Source organism: Crocodylus siamensis, chromosome 7 (assembly GCF_052110815.1).
Source record: "Crocodylus siamensis isolate JL-2025a chromosome 7, ASM5211081v1, whole genome shotgun sequence".
NCBI classification, from domain to species: domain Eukaryota; kingdom Metazoa; phylum Chordata; order Crocodylia; family Crocodylidae; genus Crocodylus; species Crocodylus siamensis.
This window is the reverse complement of record NC_143401.1, coordinates 63,948-89,001: the sequence shown is the minus strand read 5'-3', so window position 1 is coordinate 89,001 and position 25,054 is coordinate 63,948. Positions and strand designations below refer to the sequence as shown.

General features: G+C 65.1%; 2 protein-coding genes across 8 annotated transcripts in view; both read left to right on the top strand.

Moving 5' to 3' along the window:
• Positions 1 to 38: 38 nt before the first annotated feature.
• On the top strand, positions 39 to 22,830 carry MAP7D1 (MAP7 domain containing 1). 2 transcript variants are annotated; one of them, XM_090056487.1, is made up of 18 exons: positions 39 to 591; positions 10,185 to 10,661; positions 11,206 to 11,274; positions 12,214 to 12,377; positions 12,749 to 12,863; positions 14,918 to 15,028; positions 17,436 to 17,558; positions 18,119 to 18,264; positions 18,685 to 18,818; positions 19,039 to 19,277; positions 19,529 to 19,712; positions 19,951 to 20,131; positions 20,583 to 20,687; positions 21,046 to 21,099; positions 21,374 to 21,437; positions 21,681 to 21,798; positions 21,910 to 22,115; positions 22,346 to 22,830. In XM_090056487.1, exons 1-18 carry the CDS (start codon positions 534 to 536, stop codon positions 22,354 to 22,356), a joined length of 2,559 nt encoding a protein of 852 aa, XP_089912613.1. In that variant the 5' UTR covers positions 39 to 533; the 3' UTR covers positions 22,357 to 22,830. The 2 variants fall into 2 exon arrangements, with proteins under 2 accessions (XP_089912613.1, XP_089912615.1); XM_090056489.1 differs by lacking the exon at positions 14,918 to 15,028.
• Positions 22,831 to 22,975: 145 nt separating this feature from the next.
• THRAP3 (thyroid hormone receptor associated protein 3) overlaps positions 22,976 to 25,054 on the top strand; it is a 57,297-nt gene continuing 55,218 nt past the window's right edge. Inside the window, exon 1 of one of the 6 annotated variants that reach the window (XM_090056482.1) lies at positions 22,976 to 23,044. The gene's annotated coding sequence lies outside the window, so the exon portion shown is untranslated. The remainder of the gene's footprint in view (positions 23,045 to 25,054) is intronic. The other 5 variants (XM_090056479.1, XM_090056480.1, XM_090056483.1 and 2 more) reach the window with 5 other exon arrangements.

The window sequence follows — 25,054 nt, the reverse complement described above, 5'->3', positions numbered from 1 at the left end:
CGGGGCCGGAGAGGAGGGAGGGCCTGGGGGCGGGGGCGTGCAGCGGCCGCGCCGCTGCTGCCTCCCCGCGGCGGCCGAGAGCCCGGCCGGCGGCGGCTGTAGGTCCTCCGGCCCCGGGCGCGCGGGCTCTGTCCCGCGCCGTCCCCGCACTCGGCACGCAGCAGGCCGCGCAGGACCGAGCGCCGGGGGCGGGTCGCGGCCCCTCATGCGCTCCCACCCCGCCCCGGGGCCGGCCCGGCCGCGCTGGCGCCGCCCTCGCTCCATCCCTCCATCCAGCATCCATCAGCTGCTGCTGGCCCGGCGCAGCCGCGCTCCCCCGCCCCGCCCCGCGCCGCCCCGCCCCGCGCCGCGCCGCCGCCGCCGCCGCCGCCGCCGCCCCCGGGACCCCCGCCGCCGCCGCCGCCGGGCGGGCCCCAGCCGCCCGCGCCCGCCCCGAGGGACCCCGCGGCGCGGGACGGTGATGAGCCAGCGACAGCGGGGCTGAGGCGGCTCCGGCCGCCGGACACAGGACCGCAGAGGCCCGGCCGGCCGGCATGGAGCAGCGCCGCGCGGCCCCCGAGCTGGTCGGGATGCGGCCGCCGCCGGGGCAAGGTAACCGCCAAGGGCCGGGCCGGAGGCGCAGCGGAGTCAGCCCCGCCCGGCCATTGTGCGGCCAAGAGCGCGGCGGGCCGGGGCGGAGCTCGGCTCCTGCGCGGGGGCCCTGCCCGGGCGCGGTGGGGTTAAAAATACCGCCCGGGATCGCCCCCCTCCACCGGGCCCGCTGCGAGCTGCCGCCCCCCCGCCCCCTTAGACGGAGCCGCTGCGTGGCCGGGCCCCGGGCAGCCCCATCCCGGGCCGCGGGGGCGGGCAGCGAGGGGCACCGCTGGGCCAGACCGGCCCTCCACCGAGCCCAGGCCCGGGCCTGCGGGGAGGATGCTTTTGCCACCAGGGCCTAAAATGCCGGGCTGGGGCCCACTGCGAGGAGCGGCAGCCTGGGGGGCTCCAGCAGCCCTGGCGCCTGGGTTGGCGGATGTGGCTGGCAGGCCCAGCGCCCCTCGGGGAAGCCGGCGCACAGGATGGTCAGGGCGAGGGAGCGGCTGCTTCCAGGCACCTCCTGCTCAGCTGCTCGCTGCAGCCCTGACTGGCTGGACACCCCTACCCAGCGCTGGGGGTCGAGCAGGCAGGGGCTGACTTGGCTTCTGAGCCCCAGAGCACAAATCGGGGCCTAGGGGAACCAGTCATCAAGGGCCTGCGAGTGGGTGCTGCCCTTGACCAGGCTTCCAGGCCCCGAGTCTGGCTCCAGTCTGCAGCGCCCTCCCAAGCACCTGCCTGCTTGGGTCCAGGCTGGAGTCTCCCTGGGATCCCTGCTGTGCCCCAGCCTCTGTTCTGGGCTGTCGCCCTCTGGGAGAGGCAGCCCCCAGCCTGGGCAGCACCGAAACCCCGTCCTCCCACCCTCCGCAGCTGCCCCCTCGCCACCACCAGGGGCTGCAGCCCGTCTGTGCAGGGGGGCTCTGGGTCCACACTGCCTCTGCCACGTTTGGGCCTCTGCTGTCGTGCTTCCCTAGGCCGGAGTGAGTCCCGCTGGCACTGAGCCCTTGGGGTGGGCGGCAGGGCAGGGCTGGGCAGCCCTGATGGGTGTGGGGTCAGATCAGGAGGTGAAAGGAGCAAGCAGTGTGTGCTCTGGACTGCGCTTGGGCCAAATGTTGCAGGCTGGCCTGTACTGAGCTCTGCCCCTGTCTCCGCAGCTCATGGGCTGGGCTGTGGCCAGCAAGCGCAGACCCTGCCGACCCAGGGGTTTGTTTTGGCTCCCAGCTCCTGAGTGGCCCCAGCCAAGTGCTCTTTGGCCCTGGGTCTGCTGGTGCCCCAGGAAGGCCGGGCCCCACGGCTGTGACTAAGCATTGTGGTGGCAGGGCGTCTGTGCCTGCAGATGGACGGGGAGGAGGAAGGCAGGCGGCCTCCTCCCCCTCTGCCCCGTGCCTCTGCTGGGAGCGGGAGGGACAGCTGCTGTGATTCATCCGGCCCAGTCTGTGCCCGCTGTGGCAGTGTTTGAGGTGGGGCAGGAGTCCTTATGGAGCCCACTGAGCCCTGGGCCTGTTCCCCGCCCCCAGGCTGATGCCGAGCCCCTTGCTCTGCAAACAGCTGTGGTGTTTTCGGCCCAGCCAGCTCCGTGACTCCAGCACCCCTTGTTTACAGCACGCTCAACAGGACTTGTTCCCCCCCCCCCGAAGTGACTGTGCTGTGCCACACACGCTGCTTTGCTGTGTGGGTTGGTCCACGCCACGCCGGGCCAGGTAGAGTGGGTTGGCGCTCTGGGGGCTTGTTGCTGCCTGTGCCACGGTGCTGAGCCCTTGTCCCTGGGTGGGAGCCAGTTGCCCTCACTGCCCTCCTGGGATTTTGTGTCCCATGAAAGCATCAGAGGCTGTTTTGCTTCCAGGTGGAGCAAGAGCAGTGGGAAGGAGCAGCACTCACTCCCCCCCCCCCCCAGGGCCACGGTAACATGCCTCTGGGGAGAGAGGAACCGTGGGCAGGGGTACCCTTGGCTCCTGGGCACAGAGGCCTCCCTGGCATTGTCCTGCAGCAAGCAGGGCCTCACTCCCAGCTGGGGTCAGCACCGGAGCCTGCTGCCATGCGGGGTTTTGCCCTGTGCTGTTGCAGCCTGGCTTGCCTGTGCTGCTTGGACCTGACCCCTCCAGGCGGCAGCCTGTGTGTCTGGCTGAGCTGGTGCATGAGCAAGAGGGTGTGTGCTGCCAGCACGCCTGTTGGGAGCTGCGCCGATAACGTCACCCAGGTGTGAAGGATACAGTAGCTATTAGCTCAGCCTAATCCCCAGGATGTCACGTGTAGGCATGCATGCATGTGTGTGTGTGTGTGCGCGCGCACATGTATGTGGATGCAGTCAGGTATGCCTGGGACACAGCCCAGATGCTCATCACGGAGCCAGGGAGCTGCAGGGTGGCTGGTAGGGGTAGGGTCTGATGCCAGGGGCCTGGGGCTGTGTGGCTCGGGGAGGGGCCTTTGCCCAGCACCAGCCCCTCCCTGCCCCCCCCCCCGCACTGGCAGCCGCTCCTTGCCAGCCAAGCAATGTGTCTCCAACATCCAGTTCACGCACCAGTATCTAGCTGCCCACAACAAGCCGGCCTGGCCAGGAGCTGCAACTGCATAGGAAAGCCTCTGCCCTGCTCTTCCTGGCCTGGACTATGGACTGGGGGCTCCTGGCAGTCTGCCCTCCTGTGGGATCCCACATGGGCTCCAGGGCGGGTCCCAGTCTGGCCCCATCCTCCTGCTCCCATCTCCTGCCATTGCCCACCCATGGGTGCAGATTGCAGGGAGCAGCTTGAGCGCCTTCCATCTGTCTGGGTCAGTCTGTTAGGCGCAGCCTCGTAGGGTGGCTGCACATCCCATGGGGATGGGGCTACATGCAGGAGGGGCTTCTCCAGGCATCCCTGTGAGCAGCCCAGCCCGGATTTGCTCTCCACGGCAGGATGTCTGTTCTTGCCTGGACATTGGTTGTGCTTGGGGGCGGAGGGGCCCTGGGGTTTGGGTTTCCACAGTGCCCCTGCCCACCTGCTGCATTACCCCAGTATGCAGGACCCACTGGTGCAGGTCCCAGAAGAGTGGGGGGGGGGGAGGGCAGGCCCATGAGCACTCAGGGAGGGGGCTGGCAGCACGTGTGTGCATGTGTGTGCCTGCGTGCAAGCCGCACCTCCCTGGAGTCCCCCGCCCGCAGCCTGGATGCATTGTGGCGTTAGGTTTCAGGGCAGCTGCTGGGAAGAGGTGGTGACAGGGACAGATGGGAGTGGGGCTGCGCCAGTTCAGCCACGTGGCCCTGGCAGCCCTGTCCAGTGGCCCCAGCTCTGCTGGGCTGACCTGGTGAAGTTGCAGTGCTCCTGTCTGTCTGGTCAGCTGTGTGTCCAGCTAGCAGTGCCTGGCTCCAGCCTGGCTCTCCGCTGCCCCCCAGCACTCCTGGCAGCCCGTGCCCATGGTGCCACTGCTGGGGCTTTGCATCGGCCTCCCTGAGTTTGGCTGGAAGCAGGCATTCCCTGTCCCTGCTGTGGCAGGAGGGATGTGGATGCCCAGAGGCCCCTTGCACTGCTGCCACACTGCGTGCCTGCCCAGACAGCCTGCCATGCAGGTCCAGGGCATGATCCAGGACCCAATTCTGCCCCCACCCAGCCACCCACCTGCCTATCCCCCACCATGCCCAGGCACAGATATCTGCAGGGAGGTATCCTCCTGCCCTTGAAGCCACTGGCCCTGTCCCCAGGCTGGGCAGAGACTGTGTCTCTGGAGACATTTGTCTGGCACCAGGGGCGGTCCCTCTGAGCCAGGTGGCTGGGCCTGTGGTGCCCGGGGAGCTGCCTGTGCTGGGCTGGGGGGGGGAGGTGTAGGTATCTAGGTGTAGGTATCTCCTGCATCTTAGGAGTGAAGGGACAAGCTGCAGAGGCTAGGCAGAGGGTGTGGGGGAAGGTGGGGCACATGGCTCTGGCTGCAGTGGGTTGCTGCCCCTATGCAGCAGCCATGCCCCACGGTGCCCTTCTGCAGCCTGCGGGGCCTGGATTGTTTCATAGTTGGTTGGGTTGGAAGGGACCTGAGCAGATCATCAAGTCCGACCCCTGGCATGGTAGGAAGAGTACTGGGGTCAAATGACTCTGGCGAGGTGTTCAGCCTCCTCTTAAAGACCCCCAGGGGAGGAGCCAGCACCACTTCTCTTGGAAGCTGGTTCCAGATCCTAGCCGCCCTGACCGTGAAGTCGCGCCTCCTGATGTCTAACCTAAACCTGCCCTCTGCCAGCTTGTGACTGTTATTCCTGGTCACTCCTGGTCATGCCTGGAGGAGCAGGGACTCTCCCAATGCCTGCTGGTCCCCTCGGACTAGTTTGTAACAGGCCTCTAGATCCCCCTCAGCCTTTTCTTGTGGAGGCTGAACAGGTTCAGGTCCCATCGCCTCTCGTCATAGGGCCTGCCCTGCTGCCCCCTGACCATGCGAGTGTCCCTTCTCTGGACCCTCTCCATGCTGTCCACATCCCTCCTGAAGTGCGGCGGCCAGAACTGGACGCAGTACTCCAGCTGCGGCCTGACCAGTGCCGCATGGAGGGGGAGGATCATCTCCCTGGACCTGCTCGAGATGCATCTGTGGATGCAGGACAAGGTGCGGCTGGCCTTCCTGACCGCGTCCCCACACTGCCGGCCCATGTTCATTTTGGAGTCAATGATGACTCCAAGATCCTTTTCTGCCTCTGCCCTGACGAGAAGGGAGTTCCCCAGCCTGTAGGTGTGGTGCTGGTTCTTCCTCCCCAGGTGCAGTACCTTGCACTTGTCAGTGTTGAATCCCATTCTGTTCTCATCCGCCCACCCCTGTAACCTGTCTAGGTCCGATTGCAGCCTATTGCTCCCTTCTAGTGTGCCCACATCCCCCCACATCTTAGTGACATCAGCAAATTTGAACAGGTGCTTTTTACCCCCTTGTCCAAGTCGCTGATGAAGATGTTGAACAGTGCGGGCCCGAGCCCTGGGGGACCCCACTGCCCACGTCCTTCCAGGTTGAACATGACCCGTCCACCACCATGCTCTGTGTGCGGCCCTCCCGCCAGTTGGCGACACGTCTGACTGTGTGGGTGTCGACACCACAGCCCCCAGTTTCTTAACGAGAATGGGGTGAGAGACAGTGTCAAAGGCCTTCCGAAAGTCCAGGAAGTCGATGTCCACTGCTACTCCTGCATCCGGGGATTTGGTGACCTGGTCGTAGGGGGCCACCAGGTTGGTCTGACAGGACCTGCCCCTAATGAACCCGTGTTGGTTGCCCCTAAGCATGAAATCCCCTGCTGGCCCCTCGTGGACATGCACCAGGATAATTCTCTCAAAAAGCATGCCCAGGGCCGAGGTAAGACTGACTGGCCTATAGTTCCCGGGTCCTCCTTCCTCCCCGTTTTGAAGGTGGGAACCACATTGGCCCTCTTCCAGTCCTCTGGCCCCACACCAGGGCACCACGAGTGCTCGTACAGCTGTGCTAGGGGTCCTGCAATGACCTCAGCCAATTCCCTCAGTACTTGGGGGTGGAGGTCGTCCGGACCGGCTGATTTAAATACATCCAGTCCCTCCAGAAGTTCCCTGACTAGATCCTCCCTTACCCCTGGCCTAGGTGTGCCTCCCCTGGGGCCTGAGGGGGTCCCAAGCTTAGGAAAACAGAGACAAAGAAATTGTTAAATAGGTTAGCTTTGTTGTCTGGTGTGACGACCAGATTTCCTAGCGTGTCTTGCAGGGGCCCCACGTTACCCAGTACCTTCTTTTTGCCCCCTATGTATTTAAAAAAGGACTTCTTGTTGTCCTTGATCTGAGTAGCTAGTCCCAGTCCCATCTCCGCCTTGGCCTTCCTGACCGCCCCGCTATGGCCCCAAGCAGCCGAGGTGTAGTCCTCCCTGGGGGTGCAGCAGCTGCTGTCCTGCTCTTGGGAGCACTGGGCTTGCAGCTGCCTCCCAGGGCGGGCGGATGCTGGGCTGTGCCGGGGCTCGGATGGGGGATGTTGCTTCCTGCTGCTGAGAATACCAGGAAGCCGGGGCTGCCTTTGTTCACCCCACCGCAGCAGCCCTGGCATGGCCTGGAGACTCCCTTTGGGGGCCGCTTCCCAGCCTCTGTGCTGGCCCTGGTGGGTGCCGGAGTGGCTGTGTGGCCATCCCTGCCCAGGGCTGGTGCTGCCATTGGGGCTCACAGGCTCTGCCAGTGGCATCAGCGTCTCTGGGCGTCGGAGCCCTCAGGGCACCCTCACCAACACAGCTCCCGTTTCCAGGCGGATGCTGGGTTTGGGCTCAGGAGCCCAGGCCTCGAGCAACTGCCTTTGTGGCTCTGAGGGGGCCCTCTGTCCTGGGCACTGGCAGGCACTCAGCTTGGCCCTGCTTTGTGCTGCACACGCAACCCAGCTCCCCGTGTGGGTGCTGCTGCAGTCCTGTCTCCAAATGGGCCCAGTGCCTCCAGGCCTGGGCTCAGCAAGCTCCTTCTTTGCCCCGTGCTGCTCTGTGTCCCCTGGACCCAAGGGCACTTTGCAAATGGGATTTTGCCTTCTGGCCGTGGTGCTGGCTACCTCAGCAGGTGTGGGCCCCTTCCAGGGACTCTCAGTGCCCCCTCCCTGCCCCGGTGACAGTTCCCACCGTGGTGACTGCCAGTGACACGCAGTGGCTTCAGGGTCTGAGTGCAGCCTGCCCTGCCTTGGCGTGTGGGCATGGAGTGGGGCTAGAGCCACATGGAGCCAGGCAAAGACCCCAGGCATCCTGTCAGTGCTGCTAGTCCTGCAACAGTTCCAGAAGTCGGGGCTTGATGGCAGGAGAGCGTGGCCCCCCCACAGGACACTGCCCTGCAGAGGTCCTGGGATGCTGCCTTCTCTTGCTGTGCGCACAGCAGCAGCAGGGTTGCCACATATTGGTTCCCTAGCATCACTGGCCCCTTCTCAGGACGGGGACCTGGTTTCCTGGCTTTGCACAGCTGCTCCCTGCTCCCCTAACCCTTTGGTGCCTGGCTCCTCCTGGACTGGTGGCATTGCCCGTCCTGCTTGCTGGGGTCAGCAGGATCCTAGGCCAGGCCTGCCAGGAGCACAGCACCGTGGCTGTGTGGGGACCTACGTGAGAAAGTCGAGGGGGAAATTCCCATGGATGGGAGCCCTTGTGTATTCAGGGCTCTGAGCCCTTCCAGCTGGAGGGCTTGCAGCAGGGTCTGGTGGGGTTGTGATGTTGGCCACAGTCCCAGCGTGTGTCTAAAGGGGTTACAGAAGCTGGTCAGCCCTGCTCTGAGGGTCCTGGGTCTGGCCCTTGTGACTTCAGAGTCTGTAACCAACCAGCTCCCCCCAGCCTGGGTTTGCTCTGGCTCCAGCTCCAGCCCTGGGAGGAGACTTCGGGGCTTCCCAGGTTGCTCCCTGCTTGTTTTCGTCAGGGCGATGGTTGGGGGTGGGTGGGCCGCTTCCTAGACAGGCCCCCCCCACCCAGGATCTGCTGCTGCCTCCTCATGCATCCACGGCCTGGCTTGGGCCTGTGCCGCAGCTGGGCTGGGGAAAGCCAGTGTCGTCATGCGTGCACATGTGTGTTGAGGGTGCACACATGTGCGTGTGTGCACCCCCTCCAGCTTGGCTAGGCCAACACTCGATTCAGGTTTGCTTTTCCTTAGCTCCCAAGGATAGAGGACATGCACACGCCCACACACAGACCATCTCTGGCTCTTGTTGCTGGTCATGCAAACTCCCCAGGGTGGGGAGTGGGTGGAGGGGAGTTTCCTGGCGGGGGGAGCATGTTGCTGGGCACACAGGTGTTCTGCAGGGAGTGTGCTCCAGGCCAGTGAGTGCAGGAAGGATGTCGGCCCCTCCGGGTGGGGGTGCCAGAGCAACCTTGGGAGTAGGGAATGCGCTACGCTGCCTGCCTGGGTTTGGTGCTGTGCAGGCCGAGCCCTGGCAGCTGGCTGGAGCCAGGCGCCTAATGCAGGAGCACTGGTCGCTGTGGGGGCAGGCGCCCAGGCCCAGGCGGCAAACCAGGCAGGCTGTGCTCACTCGCTGCCTGCGGCCCACCAGCGCAGGGCTGCCCCAGGCACAAGCATGTCCCTGGCCCTGACGTAGGTGCTGGAGAAGCCTGGGCCTCGTCTCCGTCTGCTCCCGCCCGGTCCCGCCCGGGTGTCTCACTTCCTGGGGAGCGGCGTAGCTGTGTGGGGGGAGGGCTGGGCGGGCTGCAGCTCGCTGCCTCGTCGCAGGCCCAGGCGCATTCTTGCGGCATTAGTTAATTGCTGTGCAGGCTCCGCGGGCTGCTGGGGAGGGAGGAGCTGGGCTGGGTGATGTCAGGGAGCCTGCGGAGCCTGATCCCCCCGCAGGGTGGGGGCGGGGGGCAGCTGGCACGTTCCAGGAGGCAGTCGCATGCCCTGTTGTGACAGGTGCTGAGGGGGTGCCTGCTCCTGCCGCTGTGGCTCGCCCTGCCCCTTGCCACCCAGGAGCTCCACCCTGGGCCCCGTGCTTTTTGGGGGCAGCTTTATCTGAGGCGCATCTCCCTGCACCTGGAAGCAAAGGCTGCAGCTGGCTGCTGCAGGAAGAAGGGCGGCTTTGTGCCCTGTTGCCCAGTCCCCAGTGGCTGGTGGCGCTGGTTGGCCGGGCGGGCGCTCTGTGCATTGTGTGGGGCGTGCGCTGTGCCTGGCACCTGGGCCTGGGGGAGACCGCAGGGGCATGGGCTGTTGTTTGCCTGCACTGTGGGGCTCTGCCGTTGTGCTGCAGGGCAGGGGCTCGGGGCAAGGTGGGACATGGGCTCAGTGGTGCCTGTACCTGACCAGTCGCTCTGGGCCCCCCTGCAACCTGGTCTGAAGCCCCCAGCACTTTGGCTGTGGATCGTGTACCATGCTCTCCACCCCAGCCCCACTGAGATCTGGGCCCACTGTGGCCAGCAGCTGCTCCCACCCTCGCCCCGTCACCAGAGGGCAGAGCTGGAAGGGTCTTGAGAGATCACTGTGTCCGCCCCAGCCACACTGTCTCCATCTAATCCATCTCTGACCATCATCGTCTCAACTGCACATGCAGGCTCCCCGGGGCAGAGACCCCAGGACTGAGCCCCCATGCTCGGGCTCTCTCCCATGGTGGCCACCCCTGCCCGGGCTACCTGGGGCTGGGGACCATCTGGCAGCCCCATCAGGGGCCAGGATCCTGGAGCCGCTCGCCCTACCAACTCCCCCATGGACCTGCTGCCCCTGAGGTTGCTGCTGCCTGAGCCAGAGGCCTCTTCCTCTGCTGCAGATGCGTCTGCTCTGGGCACACTGCCGGGGCTGGGGTAGGAGACAGGCTGGGCCCAGGATCAGGGGTGGGGCTGTCTTGTTCTCACAGATTCACTGCCCCTCTTGCCCCCGCTAAGCAGCCTCTTTGCTCTGACCTTCCCCCCACCGCCCCTGGGGTGACCATGGACTTTCACCCACCGTGGCCTGTGGCCCAGGCCTGGGAGTGCAGGATGGGGGCTGAGCGTGGGTGGCTCAGCTAACCCTCTTCCTAGGGAGTTTGGAGTTGAGCAGCTTTCAGTATCGGTTCCTGTTTCAGGGCTCAGGCAATCTCTGGCTGCAGCCTGGTACATGCAGCCCTCGGGGGCCCCTGCCCCTGCCATTGAGCAGTCCTGAGTGCTGGGATGGGGGGACTGCTGCCTGGTGCCCTCTGGTTGCCCAGGGCTCTCCAGCCATGTGTGACCTTCTCTTCTGCTTGTTTTGCAGCTGAAGCCAGGACCCCAGCTAAAGACGTCGTGAGCCCCGAGAGCAACCAGCCCTGCACCCCTGCCAGTCCCCACCTGGCACAGAGCGACCAGACCTGTGCTGCGCTCACACCCCTAGGCACTGGGAGCCTCCCCCCTCGCAGTAACCAGCACCCCCCTGCCACTGGGACCCCCCCAGGAGAAATGCTGCCTGCCACGATCGACCAGCCTGCTCCTGCCCTCACAGCTGCTCCAGCACCTGGCCCAGGGCAGACGTGCTCCCCCGGCAGTAAGGAGCCTGCCCCTGCCAGTGCCCCCCTGGTTGCAGAGGGGACCGCTCCCCAAGCCGAGAGCCCTCCCAGAGGCACCCCACACTCCCCGGCCGTGACAGCCCCCATGGGAGATCCCGTGTCTCCAAAAAGTGACCAGCCTCCTCCTGCTGCTGCTGCCACTTCTCTGCCTCCGGCCACAGTGGTTGCCAGCCCCCGGCCCAGGCAAGGTGCGTGCACATCCCACAGTGGGGCCGGTCTGGGCCTGGGGGTTCTCCTCTGCCCCCATTGCACTGTTTGTTTGGCCAGCCTCCAGCTAGTGCCGGGCCAGGCCTGGCTGACCCGGCTGGGTTGGCCCATGCTAGCTGTGAGATCCCCTGGGGTACACCAAGGCCTGCAGTGGCTGGCTAGGCTCTGCCTGACCAGGGCATCAACCTTGCAGTTCTAGGTGCTGGCCCCTGCTTTCCAGGGGGACCTGGGATGGGAGCATGTGCATGCGCCAGGGAGCCCTGGACCTCCCTGTGTATGCAGAGCCACTCCACCTGGGAGCTGAGGCTGCCAGGACAGGGCCTGGCCCTGATGGGTGCCTTGGAGCTTGCCCCAGGTGTGTGGACTCACCTGCCCAGTGGGCAGCAGAGCAGACCTGCTGGGCAGGGCGGGAGCTGCACACGGAGCAGGGCCATGGCACAGGGGCAGGGACAGGGCCAGTGCCAGGGTTGGCAGGGCCGTCCAGAGCACGGCTTTGAGCTGGTTTCCACTCTTTTCCCTACCCAGATGTTCAGAAAGCCCAGGTGCGGCACCGGCAGGCGAAGGAGCGTCGTGAGGAGCGAGCCAAGTACCTGGGTGAGGAGTGGGTCAGGCTGGCAGGGCCACTGGGTCCTGGTACTCTTGGGGAGCTCAGGCTGGGCCCTGCGAGAGGAAGCTGTGGGGGGCACTTATCACTTCCTGGCAGGTTGCCCCGAGTCCCATTGGGAGGCTCTGAGGGCGGTAGCCCCGGGGGGGATGGGGGCAAATGACAGCCCGCTTGCCAGTGGCCTGCTGGGCTCCTGCCCTGCCCAGGGACCCTGGGGTTCTGCAGGCTGACGGGCCTGGAGGAGCAGGCAAGAGGCCCTGCTGCACTCCTGGCCCCCTCCCTGCACAGTGGCCTCCTTGTCCTGCTCTTTCCACCCTCATTCCTCCATTGTTTCCCTGAATGCTCTTTCCAGGCCGGCTCCCAGGCTCCCTTTTGTCCTGGCCCCAAACTCCTCCCCTGGCTTCAGAGCCATTGCTGTGGGTGCCTCTGCCCCCCACCCCCCTTACAGACCTGGGGGTGGGGCTGGGGGCTGCTGCTGGTTGTGCTTAGGTCAACCCAGCCCCCCCACAGACAGTCCTGCCCCGGCCAGGCCCAGCTCAGCCTGGCCTTCCCAAGCCGTGCACTCTGCTTGGTTTGGCCTGGCCCGACTTCCCCAGGCCCTGCTCCCTGGGCAGGCTCTGTGAGCAGGGTGCTGCCAGGAGCATGGCCCCCCCCGCCACACCAGCCCATGCCATTGGCCCCCACAGACAGGGCTCCGTCCACCTCCTGGGAGCAGGCGCCAAGGAGGGGGAAGGCTGGGGCGGGAGATGTGCCCTGCTGCAGACCGAGCAGCGCCTGCCCAGTGGTGCTGAGTCTGCAGCTTGGGAGTGTGGGGGGCACTGGGGCGAGCAGGGGCTGGTGTCAATGAAGTAGAGGGGGCAGCTGGAGCCACCGGCCGGTGCTCCTGGGGAGCGAGGTGACCCATTCCCTGGTGGTCCTGCTCTCCCCAGCTGCCAAGCGGGTCCTGTGGCTAGAGAAGGAGGAGAAAGCCAAGGTGCTGCGGGAGAAGCAGCTGGAGGACCGGCGGAAGCGGCTAGAGGAGCAGCGCCTGAAGGCAGAGCAGCGCCGTGCCGTGCTGGAGGAGCGCCAGCGCCAGAAGCTGGAGAAGAACAAGGTGGGCAGGGGGGTGGGCACAGGCAGGTGGGCAGACAGACAGACAGGCTGTGTGGGCAGACCCTACTGCTGGCAGGTGTGTTGGGCATGTCCCCAGTGGCACGACCCTGCCCCACGGGCAGCTGTCTCAGCCCCACCGCCCTGCTGGGCTCCTGCACCAGCCCCCACACCATGCTCATGTCCCCAGCCAGGCTGGGGGCAGTGCTCCCTGTCCTGCTTTAGGCAGAGCTGTCCCAGGCCACAGCACCAGGCTCAGTGCCAAGGCCCTTGGGCTGATCTTGCCAGGCTGGTCCCTGACCCCTAGGTGCAGGTGGGGCTGTGGGCTGCAGGCAGCTCCAGGCCTCATGCCTGGTCCCTCTCACCCTCTGGCAGGAGCGCTATGAAGCCGCCATCCAGCGCTCAGCCAAGAAGACCTGGGCTGAAATCCGGCAGCAGCGGTGGTCATGGGCCGGCGCACTGCACCATGGCTCCCCCGCACACAAGGATGGTGAGTGGGGTTTGCACGGGCAGGAGTGGCCAGCCTGGCCCTGCTGCATGAGGGTACAGGGGACCAAAGGGTCTGGGGTCTTCAGAAGCCAGGGCAGGGCACTGGCTGCTGGGTTCACCTACCCAGCCCGGCTCAGACCTGAGAGTGCTTGTGTTTTCGGTGAGGCTGGAGCAGGGCTGAGCAGGAGTGAGGCTTAGGGTCAGGCTCCTGACACAGGTGTTTTTGTGTGGTTTTGTCCTCCTGGCAGCGGGCTCCGAGCGTGGGAACCTGGTTGCTCTCTACTGGGGCAGCATGGGGACATCGCTGCGGGGCTGATACAAGCCATCCTGCAGCCCCTCCCTTGGGCACCCATGGCCAGCAGAGCTGGAGCGTGCCCTTGCTTCAGTGGCTGTCTCGGTACCAGTGTCTAGCATGAGCTGGTAGCATGCAGCTTTCCAGATGGGGCCAGCATGCCCGGGTCCCTCAGGCTGAGCAGCTGCAACTGTGTTGCCCTGGTTGTGAGGGTAGCTGCACGTGCACAGACGCATTGTGGGGTTTAGGGCATGTGGCCAGCACCTGGGGCCCTGGGAACTGGCTGCAGCAGTGCTGATCTCTGGAGCCAAGGGGCACAGGTGCCTGCTAGGAAGATGCTGTGGGAAGGACCCTGTGGGCTCTGGGCCTGTAGGCAGGAGCACTAGGGAGGCTCCTGCTTCTGTCCCCTTTGCTGCAGCTGGGCTGGCATTGCCCAAGCTGGTAGCACCTCCCTCAGCCCTGGGCTTTGTTGCGGAGGTTGGCTCTTGGAGGCCCTGACCCAGGGGATGGAGGGGCTCGGCACATGCTGGGTGCAGGGAGAGAATGGGGGTTCCTAGGTGCAGCTTACCCTCCACAGACTCCAACATGCCCCCAGTATCTCCGCGCAGCAGTGGCTGCAGCGGCCTGCCTAGGCCTCAAGGAAGCCAGGCAGTTTGTGGCTCTAGGCATGGGTGCCGCCGAGCTCCTCTGTGTTGGTTGTGCGGGGGACGCGCCGCAGCTGGAAGGGCCGTGTGTGTGTGGGTCACTGCAGCCCAGGGCCAGCGACGTGTGGAGCTGTGGATGTGACTGAGGGATCCTGCTGTGGCAGGAATGGGCAGACCGTGGGCTGCAGAGACATGGGCAGCTTCCTGCTGGGAGCCATCGGTGATGCGCAGGTGCTGGGCTACACATTGATCCTGCCCCTGCCCGTTCCCTGGGTTCTGGCAGCTGCCCTGCCTGGCTTGCAGTGAGCTGGCTGGGGTGCTGTCGTGGTTTTGCCGTCATCTGGTGTGAGGGAGCCCCTGGGCCTGCTCTGCAAGGGGTCTTGCAGGTGTCCCAGATCAGCAGCTGCTGCCAGTCATGGCCATAGCTAGCCTGGGAGGAAAGTCCTTTTGCTGTCTGACTGAGAGACCATTTTCCAGCTGTGAGCTGCCTGGGAGCCCCAGTTGCTCCTCCTAACCTACCTGCAGGGACCCATGGGGACCCTGGCCTCACAGGAGGATCATGCCCTCAGCTCCCAGGCACCTGTGCAGAGATGGGTGCAGGTGGCCTCAGCAGAGATGCCCCCTTGCTGTACTATGGGGGGCATGGTGGGCTTACAGGCTGGGGTGCTACTGGGCAGAGGCGGGGCCCTGGCAGGAGAAATTCCTCAGCTACCCTGGGCAGTCATTTGTGGGGCCCAGGTGCTGAGCTGTGGGGCCCTCTTGGTCCCAAGCAGCAGCAACAGCAGGACCAGGCCTCACCTTGCCTCCCAAGGTAGGGAGTCGAATGCCAGCGCTGGTGCTGTGTAGAGCTGCTCTCCTTCTGCAGGCACCTCCTCTCTGGTCCGTGTCGCCAAGGGATGCCCCTGAGGCCATCCCTGTGTGAGTTGCCCCCATCGGGGCCCAGCACTCTGTGTCCTCTGTATCATCCCTGCTGCGGGCGCGCAGCAGGCCTCGCCCTTAGCCCCATGGCAGCTGCATGCTGGCCTAGGCCCAATGGGAGCCCCATGCTGCATGCTGCATGCCGGGGGCCCAGCGCCTGCCACCGTCACCTTAACCCCATGTGTCTTTTGCCTCCCTCAGGTGCGAGCCGGTGCTCGGTGTCAGCCGTAAACCTCCCCAAACATGTGGACTCTATAATCAACAAGCGGCTGTCCAAGTCCTCTGCCACCCTCTGGAACTCTCCCAGTAGAAGTAAGACGCTGTCGCCTCCCGGCAGTGCACGGGGCCCGTGGCACAGGCCGCTGGGGGGGGCAACCCCAGCACCAGACAGTGCCCCAGGAGCGCCAGGGAATGCCTGAGCACCCCTCCACGCCCCCACCCCGTCTTGCTGTGCCACCCGCACAGTGAAGAGCCGCCACGGTGTTCTCTTGCAGGGGGAGCTGGGAGCTGTGGGCATTCCTGGCGTGCTGGGCACTGGGCCTGGCCCCCCGCCTGCCAGATCTATGTTGGCTCTGGCAGGGCCTTGGAGCCCCAGTGGTTGCTGTAGTCTGGGGGGCGAGGAGAACCTCAGCCGGGCACAGGACACGGGGGTGGTGCAGGCAAGTGCTGCGATCCCGGACCTGGCACAGTGCAGGTGTCCGCGCGACTTGTCTGGGCTTATGGGCGCTGAGGCTTAGGCACCAGCTCCCTCAGACAGACACAGCCCTGGCCAGAGCCCCCTGCTATGGTGGGCACACTGGCCAGGGCTGTGGCGCTGGCTGCTGGGACACAAGGGAGCTGGAATTGGTGGGGTGTGCGTCAAAGCCCGCCGGGGTCTGGGTGTCGAGGGCTCCTCGGTTCTGCCTGGCGCCCCTTGGAGCTGGGAGCAATGTGGGGCTCACAATGCCTCCACTGGCACAGGGGGCACCAGGTGCCCCTCCAGGCACTCGGGGGGTGTAGGGTGGGGACATGGGACAGCGGGCTCAGCACTGTCCCCTGCAGCCGCAGTGGTGCCCGAGGGACAGGGTGGGACACCCGGTGCTCCAGCTCCCCACGGCAGCGCCAACCCTGGACCCGTCTGAGCAGAACACACCCACCCCCCGCTCCCTGCGGTGCCTGGGGCCACCGCCTCCTGCCCACCCTGCCAGGTGTCTCGGTGCTGGGGCCATGTGTAGAGCCCCTGGCTGGCGCCCCGCAGCCTCGCACTGCAGTCGCTGAGCCAGAGCCTATTTATAAGCGCCGGAGCCGCTGTTGTGTTTCTCGGTTGCCTGGTGACAGGTGCCGGCCGCCTGCACATCCTTCCCGGGTATAAATAATGTGAGCAGCTGATGAAGCAGGGGTGACTGGGTGGGGGGGCCGGGCCCCTGTGGGATGTGGCTTGGCCTTGACAGGGCAGAGCGAGCTGAGCTCCTGGAGGCCAGGACATCCAGGCTCAATCCAGGGTGGGGGGCAGCGCAGGGAGGAGAGCTGAACCCCTGGCCTCCAGCAGGACCCTTCCCCTCCCTGTGCCATGGGGGTCACCATGGCACCCCTGCCCTGGGAGCTGGGGGTTGCGCATGCCAGGCATGGGGCTCTGCCCTGTCCTGCGTCCCCTCGGGGGCTCCGTCCTGCGTCTTGTGCCCACTCTGCTTGTCCTGCTCTCGCCACATCGCCAAGACTAGTCAGGGAGACTGAGCCTCCTGGGAGCCTCTGGCTGAGGCCGAGCCTGGCAAGGGGCAGGGCCCAGGTAGGGGAGCCATCTGGAACCACATCTGCCACTGTGCTGCCCTGCCAGCCCATGCAGCTGGGCCACCACCGGTGTTTGCCCTGGGGCAAGGCCAGCAGAGGTGGCTGGGGCTAGGAGTGCAACTTGAGGCCCTCTGCCTACTCCCCAGCCAGGGCTCAACTAAGCCTTCCAGGACACTGAAGCCACTGTCCCCCAGGCAGCCAGGGCACTGTGAGCCATGGGGCTGGGGCAGGTCCTGCCCTGCCAAGGGGACAAGCCCCTTGCCTGGTGTAGCAGGTGCTGGCTCGAGCGTCGACAGAGACCCCAGGGAGCCAACTTTTCTGTGGCAGCTTTCAGGGAGCTGCATCCGTCTGCATCCTTTATTGATGAGGGCTGTGGCTCACGGGCACGCACAGGTCAGAACAGTGCATGCATCTACACGTGTGGGCACCTGTGTGGGCCTGGGCATGGTTATGTGGGCATGTGTGTCCTCACGTGCATACATGTATGTGTCTGCCTCGGGGGAGGTCATGTGTTCACATGTATGTTCATATGTGCGTGCGCCTGCCCATATGGGCGTGTGCTACGTCACCCAGGGTGCAGGTGGGCAGCCCTGAGCTCCGACTGCAGTCACTGTTGCGTGCAAGCTCTGGGGTGGAGAGCTCTGCTCCAGAGGAGGCAGGGTAGGGACGCCGTCTCCTGCAGCACTGCGCCTGACCCTCGCCTGCGTGGCTGGACCTGACCTGCCCATATGAAGCCTCCTGTCACCGCCTGCCCTGGAAGGGCTTTCACAGAGCCTGCTCCAGTCCCTGTCCCAGGCCTGCTGGACCCTTGGGGGTGTGGGGAGCTGGGGCAGAGGCAGAGGCAAGAGAGCCCTGTGATGATGGGCCAGGCCAGTGCCAGCATGGATGTGGGGATGAGGGAGGGTGCTTGCGTGCAGAGACAGATTAAAAACTGTGTTGTCTCTCCTTCCAGACAGAAGCTTGCAGCTGAGTCCCTGGGAGAGCAGCATCGTGGACCGGCTCATGACACCCACACTTTCCTTTCTGGCCCGCAGCCGCAGCGCCGTGACACTGGCTGGGAATGGCAAGGAACAGGGTGAGCTGGGCCACAGGGGCTGAGGCTGGGGCAGGACCGGAGCCATCAGGCCCTGAGCCGAGGTTTGGGGAGTGGCCTGTAGCTCCCAAGCCTCAGGGATTGGGGGTGACCACTGTGGGCAGGAGCAGGGGTGGACACTGGGCATAGCCCCCTTACACCCAGGACTGATCCAGGGCAGTGGTGCTGGGTTTTCTGCCATCTCCAGAAGATGTTGGGTCTCTTGCGGTCCGTGTCAGTAGGGATGGGCACTGGGGCAGTTGCATGCAGCCAGAAAGGCCTTGCATCAAACTGCCCCATCTCTCTGCAGCCTGTCCCCCACTGTCTTGAGACCCCCTGCCCCCCACGCCGCCCACTTATTCCTGTGGCTCAGGCAGGATCAGGGTGGCTGCCCTGGGGCTGGGGCTGGGGCTGGGCCTAGCCTGGCCTGTCCTTGCTCGCCTGGGGCAGTGCCTCCTGGCTCTGCAGGGCTGCTCTCACAGCCAGGGCCCTGCTGCCAGTGGTCCAAGTCCTGCCAGGCCCCGATCTTCACAGGGACCCTGCCCACTACTCTCTCCCCACAGGAGTGCCCGTGTGCCCCCGCTCCACCTCTGCCAGCCCCCTCAGCCCCTGCAACAACCACCGCATGCAGCACCGGTGCTGGGAGCGCCGGAAGGGGGCAGCCGGCAGCCCTGATGTAACGCCGCGCCGGAGAGCTGAGTCCTTGCCGGTGAGTGCTCCCCGCCCTGCATGGCAGCGTGGCAGGAAAGCAGCTGACAGATGGCCCCTCCAGGGGCTCAGTCCTGTGCTGGTCCCTGGGGAGCTTCGCCTGCCTGGCACTGGCCAGAACATGTGCCCAGTGGGAGTCGATCACAGCACTGACCCCAGCTGCTGCCAGGGTGCTTGCGAGTGAAAGGCACTGGCCACCTGGTCTCCAGTCAGCATCCACTGGCTCTGCCTGCCACCGCCCCAGTCCAACGTGAGAGCCACTGGTGCTGGAGCCCATCCCAGCTCCAGGCGGGGCTCCATGCCTTGGTTTCCCCACCCTGCTGGGTCACACGCCCCCTGTGCTGGCATCAGCGCTGCTGCTGCAACTTCGTTTGCCCGTCCCCGGGCTCTGACCCAGATGCTTCCTCCCTGCCTCATGCAGAAGAGGAAGGAGAAGAAAGACAAGGAGCGGGAAAATGCCAAGGAGCGCAGCGCCCTGTCCCGTGAGCGCAGCCTCAAGAAGCGCCAGTCCCTGCCCGGAGGCCAGCCCAAGCTCCTGCCCACAGCTGAGAGCAGGTCAGAGCCCGGGCCATAAGCCTCTCTGCACTGGGGAGCTGTGAGCCCTGCGGTGGGGCATGCCAGGCATCCCAGGACTGTGACCTGGGGGCCGGGGGCTGGGTCTGGCTTGGGCTCTGGCTTCCCAGGCCAGGGGGTGAGGCCACCCAATGTCCAGGCTGCAGCGTGGGGGCAGGTCCCATGGTTTGCCCATCACATCCTTGCTCTGTTCCCTTCACAGTCCAAAGAACCGGCCCTCATCACCTGCCACCCCCAAGGCCCGGCCGGCGTCCCCCAGCCCCGCACTCGGCTCACCCAACAGGCCCCCGCTGCCCCGCAGCACCCACGCCTCTCCCAAGGTGCGGGCTAGGATCAAGGAGGAGCGGAAGGAGCGAGGGAGGAAGGAGGAGGAGAAGGACACTGCATCCCCCGCCCCAACTGATGCCCCCAAGACTCCCAGGGCCACAGAGGAGCCCCCAGGTCTGAGAGCGTACACCTACCCCAGGGGCCTCATCCGGTTGCGCACACCACGTGCCCCACACCGGGTCTGGTCTGGGGTGGGGATGGGGTCACAGGGCCAGAAGGAGCCAAGGCTCCTTGGTTCCCTCTGCAGCATGGGAGGGTGTGGGGATGGGGGAGGAGGGCCAGGAGGACCTAGGACACTTGGGTCCTCCCTCTGGAGGGGTGAGGGCACCCTGAACTTGCTCTGTGAGGCTTTATGCATTATGCAGGTGCCGCAGTCCCCTCGGGCGCCCCCAGCCCGCCACCTGCCCCTGCTACACCATCAGGCCGGCCCACAGCGGGCACCACAGACCGCGAGGAAGCTGCCCGCCTGCTGTCGGAGAAACGCCGGCAAGCCCGTGAGCAGCGGGAACGCGAGGAGCAGGAGCGTCAGGAGCAGGAGGAGCGGGAGCGGTGAGTCCTAATGGGAGGGGGGAGGCAGCGTTCATCTGGCCAGTAGGTGCCCCCAGCACACCTGGCCCCCCACACAGCTGGCTAGGAACATGTTTGGCCTCGCAGCCCCTGGGCCAGCGAGGTTGGCGCAGCCGTGGGATCAGGCCCAGGACCCTGCCCTGGGCTAGGGGTGCAGCAGGCGGGCAGGGCCGACCGGACTCCCTGGCCATCCCGGATGCTGAGGGTCCTTGTGCCACAGGCGCGAAGCGGAGGAGCAGGCGCGCCGGGTGGCTGAAGAGCGGGCACGGCGGGCAGCAGAGGCACGCCGGCAGGAGGAGGAGCGCCGGCGACAGGATGAGGAACGACAGCAGCAGGAGGAGCGCGAGGCGCAGGAGAGGGCACAGGCCGAGCAGGAGGAGATGCAGCGGCTCCAGAAGCAGGTGGGCTCAGGCACAGCCAGGGGCCACTCGGGAGAGGACAAAGTGCAGTCAAGTGCTGTGGAGGGGGAGCCGGGCCAGAGCTGCCCCTGCCACTGTGCCGAGGAGCCATACTGACTCTGCTTCAGCCCCAGGGCCCTGCCAGCTGTCTGCCTGGGGCAGGGAGCACGAGCAGAGGCGTGCCCTAGGGCTGCTGCAGCAGGGCTTTGCTGCATGCAGCCTGGGACCCAGCCATGCCTACCCACACTACAGGGGCCTCCCTGGACCCTGCTGTCCCCACCTGCTGGTGTGGCACTGTGTGCTGTCCCCCCTCCAGGGTTGGGGCAAGTCCCCCACCCTGCCACATGGTGCCTGCAACCCGTAGTGCTTGCCTGTGAAGCTGCCCTCCCCAGCCCGCAGGGCATGGTTCTGCCTGGCTTGGCCCCACCATGGCATTAATCCCTAACCCCTGCAGAGGGAAGAAGCCGAGGCCCGGGCCCGGGAGGAGGCGGAGAAACAGCGGCTGGAGAGGGAGAAGCACTTCCAGAGAGAGGAGCAGGAGCGGCTGGAGAGGAAGAAGGTGGGAAATGAAGCGGGCTGCAGGAGGAGTGGCTCCAGCAAGGGCGTGTGTTGTAGGGAGCACAAGCAGGGTCTGAGACTTCAGGCCTGGGGTGGGGAAGGGGTAGAGCCCTGGGAGACCGATGTGATGTGGTGTGAGGCAGAGGAAGGGCAGGGGGCATGTTTCCAGAGGGGCAGGGGCAGCCTGGGCTGGGACAGAGGGGTCTCTGGCTTGGGGCCATGAGCTGCCAACAGGGGACATCCCAGAGATCCAGTCCAGGGAAGACCTCGGCCCCCTAGGCAGACCCAAGCTGGGCTGGCTGCACCTCTGGCACTGCTCGGGCTCCCAGCTCGAGTGACTCAGTCTGTCCCTCCTGCAGCGGCTGGAAGAGATCATGAAGAGGACGCGCAAGTCTGACACGGCTGACACCAAGGTGGGTCTCACAGGGCAGCAGTGGGGCAGCTCCAGGAGAGGTGGGACACCCCTGCCCTGTACTGTGGGGTGAGCAGGGGCATCCCCAGCAGGGTCTGTGCTTGGGGTGATGGTGGTCCCAGTCCGCACCCCTATCTGTAAGGGATCTGGGCACTGGTTGTGCCTGTTCCCTACTTGGAGCGGGGCCCAGGCTGCTGCTGTGGCAGAGTCTGCAGGAGCGGGGCTTACCCTGGCCTGCGAAGCAGGCAGCCCATTGCTCTCCATCCTTTTTACAGAAGACAGAAGACAAGAAAATGGTGAATGGGAAAGAAGCCAGGCAGGAGGGTGACACCGGCTCAGGTGAGCCCGAGGCTTTCCCTGCCCCCCAGCCTGCCAGGACCATCGGATACACACATGGCCTGGCAGGACCCCAGCCTCACCCCTGTGGTCTGTCTGGGCCCCCAGCCCTACTCTGCCAGTGCACGTGGTGGGGAGGGGGCAGGGATGGTACAAAGTGCTGGGCTTGATCACTCCTAGTCCGGGCCTGCTCCCCTCTACCCTGCTCTGGCCTGGGGGCTGACACCCCCCTGCCCTCTTCTCCAGGCTGTGAGAAGCGGCTGGGGCTGCTGGCCAAAGAGGAGGAGCTGCCTGAGAAGGAGGCGCCAAATATAGAGAGCCCAGATGTGCGGCAGGAAACTGCCCCTGCGGGACTGCCGCCCAGGTATGTGCTGGGTCGCGGGGCACAGGGGGAGGTTGTGGTAGCTCCGTGCTCCACCAGGCATGGAGCATGGGCCTGCTAAGGTGTTTCACAGCCCGCCTGCGTCTCCCACAGCCCCCTCACAAAGACCACAGCCACCTCCGTAGCCCTGGTGAACGGCGTGCAGCCCAGCAAGCATGAGAATGGGATCCACGCCAAGGCAGCAGGGCCAGGTGTGGTGGAGCTGGCACACCACAGCAGCAGTGGGGACCCCCTCATCCCCTTTGGGGACACTGAGCCCTTCCTCAAGAAGGCTGTCGTCTCACCCCCCCAGGTCACAGGTGAGGGGCTGGCCTGCTTCCCCTTTGGGCAGGCTGGCATCAGCTTCAGGATGGAGGGAGGTCCTGGGGAAAGCCGTGGGAGCCACAGGGCCTGGCAGCCTCTAGGCAGTCCGGTGCTGCCTGCAGCTTCTCAGCCAGGCCCCGAGGAGCCAGGGGCTCTCCAGGCGCTGGGGGCGGGTGGGAAATGCTGCACGTGCCCCCTCCTAACACGCCCTCTCTCCTGCCTGCAGAAGTGCTGTGAGGGGCCGTGCCCTGCAGAGCGCCCGTGCCCGCGGCGCGCCGAAGTGCCAACACGCGGCCGTGGCAGAGCTGTAGCTGTTACAGGATGACGACCCTCGCGCCCGAGCAGCAGCAGGGTGCAGCCGCCTTCCCCGGGGCTCGGGCCTGCTCTCGTTCTTGGTTTTTGTTATTTTAACGTGCACCTTATCGGACTGCCCTCCCCCACGCGCCCTCCCGCCGTCTCCTGTAGCTATTGAGCGGGCCGGGCCCAGGCCGTGAACACTGCGTGCCGCGCGGGCGGGGCCGGGGCCGCGCCCGTGTCCCAGGCCCAGGGCCGCGAGGCTCGGAGCGACGGGCTGGGCCTGCTGCGCCGCGCAGGGGCGGGAGCTGCACCGGGCGCGGCCCTGTGCCCCGCGCGTGTCTTTCCCAGCAGTGCGCGCCGGGTCCAATGTTGGGCATCCGGGCCGCCTCCGCGCACAATAAATGGAAACAACGCCTGCGTCTCCGTGTCTCTGGTGTGGGCGTGCGGGTGGGGGGAAACACACTGGCAGAAACGCCCAACGCGGAGGCCGCTGGGAGTCGTAGTTCTGCGCGGCGGCAGTCCAAGGGCGGGGCCGGCGCCTCCCGGCAGCCCGCGCGGGGCAGGGAGGGGGCGGGGCTGCGCCTGCGCAGAGGGGCCGAGCTGCAGGCCGCTGCGCGAGCGGGAGGCGGTGAGTGCGGCCGGGCTGGGCCCCGATCCCTTCCCCCGCCGCCGAGGCGGGCCCCCCCCATCACCGGGACCTGCAGGGGGTGGCCCCGGACCCCTGATCCCCTCCTAGCGGGCGAAGGGGGGGCTGCGGAGCACCGGGCTGGGCGGGTGGTGGCGGCCGCTCCCTGGGCTGGGGCGGGCTCGGCTGGAGGCCTCCGGTTCGGCGCGCCGCGATGGGCCGTGGCCGCGTTGGAGGGGGGCGAGCGGAGGCGGCCATGTGCCGCTACCTGTTCCCGCCCTGCCCCAGCGCTGATGGGCCTCGCGGCGGTGCCCCGTCCGGCCGGGCCGGCGGGCGGCCTTCGCAGCAGGCCGCTGCCGGGGTCGTGGTGCTCACCTGGTGGCCCGCCGGGCCCCAGCACGTCCTGCCCAGCCCCGCCGCGCGGTTCTTCAGCAACTGAAGGACGAAGGCGGCTTAGCAGCGGCGGTCGCAGCCCCAGTGGCTGAAGGGGGAAGCGGACGCGGGGCCCGCGGGCCCTGCCTGCCTCGAACCGGCTGTAGGCTGCTCCGCGCCTGCCCCGAAGGGAGTCCAGTGCTTACTTCTCGCTTCCTGCTGCGTGGCTGCCCAGAGCTTCTCCCAGAGCCTCGGCCTGCACGCGCCGTTAGCTCGCTAAAGAGTAGTGGGAGTTTGCCAGAAGCTGGATTTTCAGCTCGCCTGGCTTTGGCCTTATAGAACGACTATTAGCTTGTCTGAACTTGCTACTTTGTGTAAGCAGCCACCTAGCCTGCAGTTCCAGGGCATGGGGGTGGCTGGCTTGCGCCGTGTTTAGTACTGGAGGTGTTGGCATGGTACACGCAGGGCTCTGTGAACACGTGGCATCATCTGAATTACTATAGTGATCGGCAGAGTTGTTCTGGGCACCTGTAAATTTTTGCATCGCATCTGTTTATGCGGTATTCACTTACTGGCATTGGGCGAAACTAAGAGAATCAGCATTCAAAAGCTACCATGGCTTCCCAGAAAGTCTTTGGGAAGGAGACTGTTTATACAATGTCTCAGGAGTTAATAGTAGGCATTAGACTTATGCTGGCACTCCAGCCGCTCAGCAGGTCTCTGCTTTCCCTTATGCAGATGCTTCAAAACTGACATATGGGAAAGTACTGCTAGGTCTTTTCCTTTCAGCAAAGACAGACTGACTTGCTTCCCCAATCAGTAGCATATGGAAAAGGTTTAGAACAGGGGCAGGCAATTATTTTGGGCAGAGGGCTGCTTACTGAGTTTTGGCAAGCCATCGAGGGCCGTGTGACAGGCAGCCCAGGGCAGATAAAAATTTAGAAAATTAATATTAAGGGGCCGGATAGAATGGCCTGGCAGGCCGCATCTGTCTCTTGGGGTACATTTTGCCCACCCCGTTTTAGAAGTTGTCTTGTACACTGCGATGGCAGACTCCTGACAGGATGGAAGCTCACTTAAGTGGCTAGAGGAGCTCATTTTGGTGGCTGACGACAAGTAACCATCATGTTGAATGTCTTCTGGTTAACGGGCCAAACGTATAACTCTTTGCATCTCTTATGCCTTGTTTCTCAGCACCCTCGATTCCTCTTCCTTCGATAGGGAGAAGCATTATTACTTTTGCGAGAGGTAGGCCAGGGTAGTGAATGTGACTGCTACTGGTAAATCTGTGGGCGCCTTGCCCTTTTGCTTGGTTTCCCTAGATGATGGTGGAGCTTTGAACAGAAAGACATGGAATTACTTCTTAGCTGGCAGGAGATGCATGTTGCGTTGTGTCATAGCGTAGTAACCGGAAACTGCTGTTTTCATAGAAGACAATGGCAACTGGAAGCAATAGCCAGTGTTACTGAGAGAGCCCTGAAGTGGTGTGGGTCCTCATGAGCAGACTACATTAGTAATCTGAGTGAGACAGCACTTGGGGCTTTCTCCTGCTGTTTTTAGTAGCCTCTTGCTGACCTTTCCTTTAGAGATGAATAGGTTCAGAAAAACTTCTCTGTTCTCAACTGTGAGCGCAGGGTTGCA